The sequence below is a fragment of the Melanostigma gelatinosum genome (assembly GCF_949748355.1).
Source record: "Melanostigma gelatinosum genome assembly, chromosome: 7".
In the NCBI taxonomy this organism is placed as follows: domain Eukaryota; kingdom Metazoa; phylum Chordata; class Actinopteri; order Perciformes; family Zoarcidae; genus Melanostigma; species Melanostigma gelatinosum.
Window position 1 is genome coordinate 12,545,281 of NC_136640.1, and position 8,091 is coordinate 12,553,371.

Genomic DNA, 8,091 nt, shown 5'->3' on the forward strand with positions numbered 1-8,091 from the left:
CGCTGTTGACATGTGTGTGTCTCCTACATCGTCTCTAACCTACTGTGCTGCTCCCTTACAGTCTACGGCTCCTCCATCCTTCCTTGATCGTGACTGGACTGCTGATAAGTAGTTGACATTTCAGAGCTTCCCTTGAGCTGCATGATGTATACAGTATCGGCTCAAATACCGGTGGTCACATCAATGTTCGCAGTTTCAACTGTTAGGTTGTTGAACTCCTACCCATTCAACAGTCTGAAATAACATATCTTAATTAGGCTTAATGGAAATTAAAATCCAGTTGCAGTGTATGAAAATAATATAAATTTTCACATGTGAGGTTCTCTTAAGGCGAGATAGAATAAATACAGTGCAATTGATGCTTTTAGCCTTCAAAATAAATGCACTCTGGGAGTGGTGCATGCATCTCGCTCGGGTTTGTCAAAGATCCTTTATTTCGAAGAGTGACATCCGGAACTACCGTTTTTCATTCAGTCTAGTTTGACATCAATTTTTTCGGCGCACAGGCATCCTCTGCACTGCGCGCGCTGCTGCGTGTGTGGACTGACGGTGTGTGAGAGGGGCGTGTGTGCGCGTGTGTAAACACAGCTCGGTTAAGGAGCGAAGGGGGCCAGGTCGGTCTGGACTGCAGCGTAAACTCTTCGGGCTGAATTGCGCTCCGTGGCCGCTCAGATGAGGAGATGGCAGCCGAATCGACCCGGAGATTCACCAAGAACCTGCTGAAACCGGGGACCGCGGCGGAGATACGACAGACAGCGTGCAACGCAGTCAGACACTCCGCAGTGACGGTGAGCAGACCCGTATGAATTGTGAAAACATGGTGGTATAGTGGGGGGGGGGAAACAACGCATATCACCACCTGTGGGCCTGATGTTTTTTTTATTGCTATTAGCGTCGCGGCCACTAAAGCTTTGCATCTGGAAGTGAATTAGATTTGGTCTCATCTGTGCCAGACGCAAACGCACCACTGCACCGTAAATCTGGCGAATCTGACATTGACATTCATGCTGCATCTTTCTTTGCAGTGGATGTGCACCGTGCAGCGCCCGCTGTTCAGCCTCTGTCTATTGATCCCGCAGGGGGGAAACAATTGAATACGTTAGAATGCTCAGTAGGTCCACAAATCGCCACGTTTCTTTTCGACTGTTGAAAATAACCCGCTTGTTGGTTGGTAATGTGGCTATAAAGCCGTGGAGCCTGTCTGATTCCCTCGTGGGTTGGAGTTTATTTCGGCGTGTCTGGCTTCAGTAAATCGCGGCTTGGTTGTAGGATAGTGGGATGCGGCATGACACAGGCAGCGGTTTGCATCTGCCCAGCGGTGCACAGAATCACCCAGGAGGAACAGCAGAGGAGATGAATTCGACCACGAGATTGATTTATCACTATTTCGACTATCAGGCAATTTTCATGTCACGATAACTCTTTGTGAAATTTATGGTTCAGTGGGTGTGTCACGTCTTATAATGAGAGGCTCTGATTGACATTAAGATAATGGGAGGAGGGGTAGTCCAGAAAAAAACATACACACACACACACACACACACACACACACACACACACACAAGGAGAATGATTTGTGTTTTGATGATGTCCTTTTGATTCATCTGGCAGAGGACAAATCCTCTACCTTACGTGTTGCATGTGTGTGTGTGTGCGTGTGTGTGTGTGAGTGTGGCCATGCTGTAGAGATTAGCATAGAGAAAGGTCATTCCACTCCACACGCTTTGCTGCTACTCTGCATCCTCTTCACTCTGGTGTTAGTGTGTCAGTGGGACACATGCGTAACTGAGCACAGTGAGAATTGATTGGAATAAATTGAGAAAAATCGAATATAACTGGGGTGGGTGGCAGAATACGTGATTAAAATGGAAAAATGCTTTTTTTTAATGAAATATAGACATTTTCCTTGAGCAGCCAGATGTTACCATCGGCACAGGGTCTGATGAATAGAAGAGAATACAACAGAATAGCATGAGCCTTATGCATTTGTCATGTCGCCAAATGGAGTACAACAGAACAGTGTTTATTGATTCCTTTATTGGATGTAGAATTCGACTGGTGAGTCACCTTGTGTTGGTATCATTTAGCGTGCGTTGTACTGCAGGAATAACACACTGAGCTTCACTGCCTTGCCTAAAAGCACTGCAGCGGAAGCCCCACACTTAATATGGGTTTTTTTTTTTCAAGCAAAGACGCAACAAACAAGTGAGTAGTTAAAAGTAAGGAAGTGAGAGATATACGAGAGATAGATGGAGAAAAATGGTCACTGAGTGTGAACATGTACAGTATCTCAGCCTGAAACAAGAGGCACTTGAGTTGTTGGGTGTCTCTCAGTTATCAACATGGCGTTCAACATAAGCAGTTACACTAATCTAGACATTAACTTGTAAAAGTCTGTCAACATGTTTGTATTCTCCATGAAAGCTGACATTCCAGATGTGTTGCAGTTCATTTGTTTGTGGATAAGATAATAGCCAATGCAGTGGATTAAATACCTGACAAGTCAGGGTACTTTATCACATTGGTGCAAAATCATATAAAAGTACAGTGTTGCCATCAGTCATTTCCACTAATTGATATGCAGCGTTGCCCACAATCGCCTCAAAGGTATAAATATCACAGTGTGAACTGTATTACAGAAGTACCATGGGTTAACAAGTTTATATTCTCCCACGCGTATATAGTGTCATGTCACCCACCCCCACAGTAAACAGAATATACCAGAACACCCAATCAATTCCTTTGTGTGCCGTTGTTTTTTTGTAAAAGTGAACCGAAATGGAAAGTTGTACTTTGATCGGCACCAGCATGTGCAAAGACTGACTGGTTACTTTCAATTCCTTCCTATATCTTAAAAAAAGTCTCTAAAGATGAAAACCAGCCAAATAATTACCTAAAGTCATTCTGTGTGCAGATATACCAGCTGGATAGCTGGACGGAAGAGTAAATGTGTGTGTGTGTGTGTGTGTGTGTGTGTAAGTGTGTAGCTGTGCACGGGTTTAGGTTAAGTGGGTGGGTAAATGTCCAGAGGCGTTTTGTGCATGGACGTATTTCTTTTTTGTGAATGTGTTAATGCATGGCCTTTGTCGGTGAAAGAAACCAGGTCAGCAGAATTAGGCCCTATGACAAAACACTGAAGCGTGAGTCTCTCTCTCTCTCTCTCTCTCTCTCTCTCTCTCTGACCCCCTCACTTTTTTCATAGTTGTCCGTTTTTTCCTCATTCACTTATCATCACCCCCCCCCCACCCCCCTCCACCACCCATGACTCTACTCCCCATCTCTGCATGCCTTCACTGTTTCAGATTCTTCCATATTTGAGTTGCTTCTGACACTGTTTTCCTTTGTGCTTCTTACTGTTCCTCTGCTCTGCATCGGTCCTCATGGGTAAAATCAGTTTCTGAAGTGTGTGTGTGTGTGTGTGTGTGTGTGTGTATTCGTTAGTGTACATAGCATACATGATACCAGGTAAGTCCCCCCTGGCGCATGCTACATTTCCCTCTTGATGAAGTGCTCTGTGAAAGCAATCACTGCTTTCTGACTACTTCACTGTTTCTCATGGTAGGTCAGCCCACCCATCCCCAAATATGCGGGGAGCATGGAAGGGTAGAGAGATGCGAGAATGACGGATGTAACGGTGGTTGAGTTTGGGTTATTTTTTTCCCTCTGCAGTTTGTTGCTTCAGTGACCATGAGATCTTTTCCATTGCATCTTTTGCTGGACAACAAATAACGATGAAAGCAAATAGATTGACCGATCCAACATATGTTAAACATTAAAGATAATGCAGCGGGATTCGTATCACTGAATACTGAAGAGCAGTATTTAAATCGCATCGCCAACAAAATGAACGCGGCATTTTAGACCCATTACTGCTGATTATCGGCACCGGGGACTGAGTGTTTATTATGACTCTCAGCTGAAGTGAGCAGCACAGCAGTGTAGACACAAGTGCCGTTCTTGTTGTGACTCTGGCTGCCTGCTGGGATGAACCACATGTCATACCCTGACTGGAGGTTGCCAGCCACACTAACCACACAGCCAGAGATTGGGGCCAACACACCCGCCCTGGCATGTAGCATCCCTCTGTAGCTCAGTTTATATTCTCCCAGAAACACGGGTTGCTTGTCGGCAGTGGCCCTCACTCGCTGCTGGCGTCCACATATATTTTCCACATGATACCCTAATAGTTAAATCATCTTTATCTTGACTTTCTTTCCGCATCAGATCATGCTACATCTTGTACTTGGCGTCCGCGGTGCCCTTATGGCACGAGCTTCACGCCTGACCACGTATTGACTATTTTGGTGCCCAATTCCAGGCTCCAGGTATTTACCGAAATTTTCCATTTGGTTACAAACAAATGTCTGTTGTCCAGTCATGGAGATGGACCTGTAATCCAAAATGCGACGGTATCGAGAATTCTTATTTATTTTCTGACCTCTGCACAAAAAACAAGAGGTATAAAGTCAAATTTAGATCATTCAGTTAAGATAGTTAGACCATTCTAATAACCCTGTCAGCAATGTCTGTTCTGCTTTAAGAACTGTTTAAAAGGTATGAAATCACAAAAACGCATGTAGTGCGTTGGAAACTGGCTGACAGTGATCTAAAATATATGCGACTTATAGTTAATTGGTTTAAACATGCAAAGCCCATAGGTATGGTGGTCCTTTACCAATGCGGTTCACCTCCATGCTCATGTGCACGCTCAACTCGCCAGAGAGCAGTTTGTGGTCTTTGGCTTTGCCACAAAAACACACACTCACACACTGCAACATATAGACAGTAGTTTCAAGTTCAAGTGCATTTCCATCCTGTGTTTTTTCAGTTATAGAAATAACCAAAAAAGGTGTTCATATTTCATTGACCGCCCTTCAGCTTGTCTTTTTGATTCTTCACTCACTTGCGTGCTTTATTTTGTCATGTAACTCGTCTCCATTTTTGAGTAAGAAAGGAAGAAAGGTGGCTAGTTCAGAGGATTTGTTAAGGTCTCCCATCCTCTCTTCTCCTCTCCTCTCTCTGAGAATGGGACTGCTGCTTTTGGCCCGTCTCATTACGTTAGCTTCATCTTCTCTGCTTTCTGTTAATCCGTATCTTCATCGGCCTTCATTTCTCTGTCTTCTGGGCTTACACCAGTCGTGTTCTGTTTGTGTGTTTCTGTTCTTCTTGGAAAATACCACCACTGGGTACGTCTGTCTGTCTGCAGCTAACATGTTTGTCAGACGGCGTGGAGTAGTCATTTGTTGGGGGGGGGGGGGGGGTTACGTCCACCCGGCAAGCCCCAGCAATGTGTTGCCAGTTGTATGGGGGGGGGGCATGCTGTCAGTCTGACTTTACTCTCTCCTCATGACGCATCAGGTCGACTGCCTTGGATGCATTGTGCATGACTCCTGCCAAGCCTTTGTTCAGTGTAACCTGCAGTCGGCTAGTGTGTGTGTGTGTGTGTGTGTGTGGTTGTTGTGAATAAAACGTTCAGGCTCCTCCTAGCTGCTGTAGATCTGTAGCATTGTGGGTTTTTTTATCTAGATTTGACCACAGTGTGCTGCTGCTCTGTGTTAAGAAAAGAGTTGTCAGTCAGCGTCACATTAATCTGTCGATGACGGCACGTAACGCCGACTAATATGCCCGTCTCACGGCAGTTAGTCAAACTGATAATGCTTTTAACTCCGTTGTCCCAGAGACTAGAAACTAGTTAGATTACCAGTGATTAGCCGACTCTCCCGCAGTCAGGCCTCGGTTACCACGGCAACAGAGGAAGGTCAATTAGGATGGAATTCTAACAGGAAGCACTCCCGGTATCTCTGCTTCTCCTCACATCTTCCTTCATCTCATCTCGTGTTCCCACGCTCCCAAGCGTTTCATAAATGAATTCAGCTAGTTTGTGTAGCTGCTTATAGTATACACTTATTATTTTAATATGTAACCCGCCTCCTTTAATTGCTTTGTGAACGCCCACTCCATCTTTTATCACCTCCTGTGTTTTAAAAAAACGAATTATTTATCTGTAGCTTGCACAATGATAAGTCTGAGGAGGAGATCTGCAATAATGCTGACATTTCTGCCTCTTATTACATCTGGACAGGAGTGGAGCTGGAGACGGAATCAAGCTTATAATTGTTCAGATATGTCGTATCATTTTAGAGAGCTGGATCGCAAAGAGAGGAAAACGAGGCAGGAAGAGAGTCGGTAGATCTGTCTCATCTCCCAGAGGAGTAGAGGCTCTAATGCAGATAACTTGTCACTCTGTCCTGTGCATGAGTTAGTGTGTGGAAGCAGACTATTGTCTATGTGTGTTTGTATGTACAGTATTTGATTTCATGTACCCTGTCTCATCAGCATTGTCGTTATTTTGATGTACATTCAATTTTTAGTGTCTTTGTGCGATATTAAGAAGTTTGCGCGCCAGTAACTGTTCAGGTCCCTGTGGATATTCACGTAAGTGTCCCAGTTCTTGAAGGAAGTTGTTTCCTCAACACCCCAGGACAGAAAATACAAAGTCGTCTTTATTTTCCACAGAGTCACAAATGAAGCTGCTTCACGAATCAACAGAGGCAACATTCCCCTGCCTGCCATTACAGTTGTTCTCTTACATAAGTTGCAGTTTTGGAAATCATACCACAGTCTGATTGTATAACCATGTAAATATACGATTGAACAAAAGAGACTCGCGCACCAAGAACAATTAAGAAAGGCGCTTTAATATTGCAATGGAACAATTACAGTAGAAGTTTGCAGAATGATTTTCAGGGTTTTATGACAGCTAATGCCATAAAACATACAGTTAGATATAAATATAAGCCAGATACCTTTTTTTTACAAACCAAATACCATATTTTAAATGTCTGTGGCTATACTGTTTAGGCCATTATCTGTAGGAGAAATTGATATACTGCAGCTACATTAGCTCTGAGACATGGCACTGTATGACATCTGTCATGCTCAGTGGACACATCATCAAACACTAAAGTAACAACAAAGCTGTTGGAGTTGCATACATTTAGGATTCGTCATCTCAAATTTATACATCCCTTATTTTGCATCTCAGTCACCTCTTGGGTCCACTTGTATATGACCTATAGTGTAGCCGATGCATGTGGTGAGTCACACACCTCGCGCTGTGTTTCCGCTCTCCATCTTGTGCGTATGTGTTACTTATACTCTGTATACTGTATGTGTCAAACGAGACAGAAAGAGTCCCATCCTCGATTAATAACACTCTGACAGTGTAGGACAGGATGTCGTTCTCTCTCTCTCTCTCTCTCTCTCTCTCTCTCTCTCTATCTCTCTCTCTCTCTCTCTCATCTCTCTCTCTCTCTCTCTCTCTCTCTCTCTCTCTCTCTCTCTCTCTCTCTCTCTCTCTCTCTCTCTCTCTCTCTCTCTCTCCCGACGTTCATTTTGTGTCTCTGAACAACTCGGCGTGCAGCTTTTCTGAGCATGCTGTGGTGTTCTTCGGGGCGCCTTCGTCATGCGGTGCAACCTAAATGTGTGTTCATTTCACTTTAGAGATTTCATCAGCAGGGTGACACGTACTTCTTCTGTTCCGCCTGTCAAACCTCCCCTCACCCCCCCCCTCTATTCTTCCTCCACTTTCCTACCTTCTGCCTCCCTGTCGCTCTGCGCCCTCTCTCCCTCTTTTTCTTCTTCTTTACCTTTTCCATAGCTAAATGAATTCCCTAATTGCCGGCACTCCTCACTCTTTTTCTAAATCAACTGGATTACATTCATCGCTCTTCGGTTCTCGCTCTTTGTCATGTTGAGTGAATGCTTCTAGTGTCGCCGGTGCGCGCATGTGTGTGTGTGTGTGTGTGTGTGTGTGTATATGCAGACAGGAGAATAGAGAAAGGGATTAGAGGAGATGAATAGCTCTTTGACATTTGTTATGACTGAGCTACAGACGACTCCGCCGTGTTTGCCCGATAACAGTAGGACCGTGCACTGCCAGGCCTTGGTGTGTGTCCGTCCCCATCTTCTCCATGACTCATTCAGAAAGGGCAGAGAATAAAGCAAAGAGGAGAGCGCGGGGGTCAGTGTCACTACTGACACTGTCTCTTGCTGAATTCCCCTACTGTCTGAACTCTGCGAGAGGCTGCG

At 44.7% G+C, this 8,091-nt stretch overlaps 1 protein-coding gene across 2 annotated transcripts in view; it reads left to right on the top strand.

The window, feature by feature from the left end:
- Window positions 1–680: 680 nt before the first annotated feature.
- dock10 (dedicator of cytokinesis 10) overlaps window positions 681–8,091 on the top strand; it is a gene marked incomplete at its 5' end in the record, with an annotated part of 56,744 nt that continues 49,333 nt past the window's right edge. For both annotated transcript variants that reach the window (XM_079272469.1, XM_079272474.1), the window contains one exon: window positions 681–788. In XM_079272469.1, the coding sequence (XP_079128595.1) occupies window positions 681–788 (108 nt within the window). The remainder of the gene's footprint in view (window positions 789–8,091) is intronic.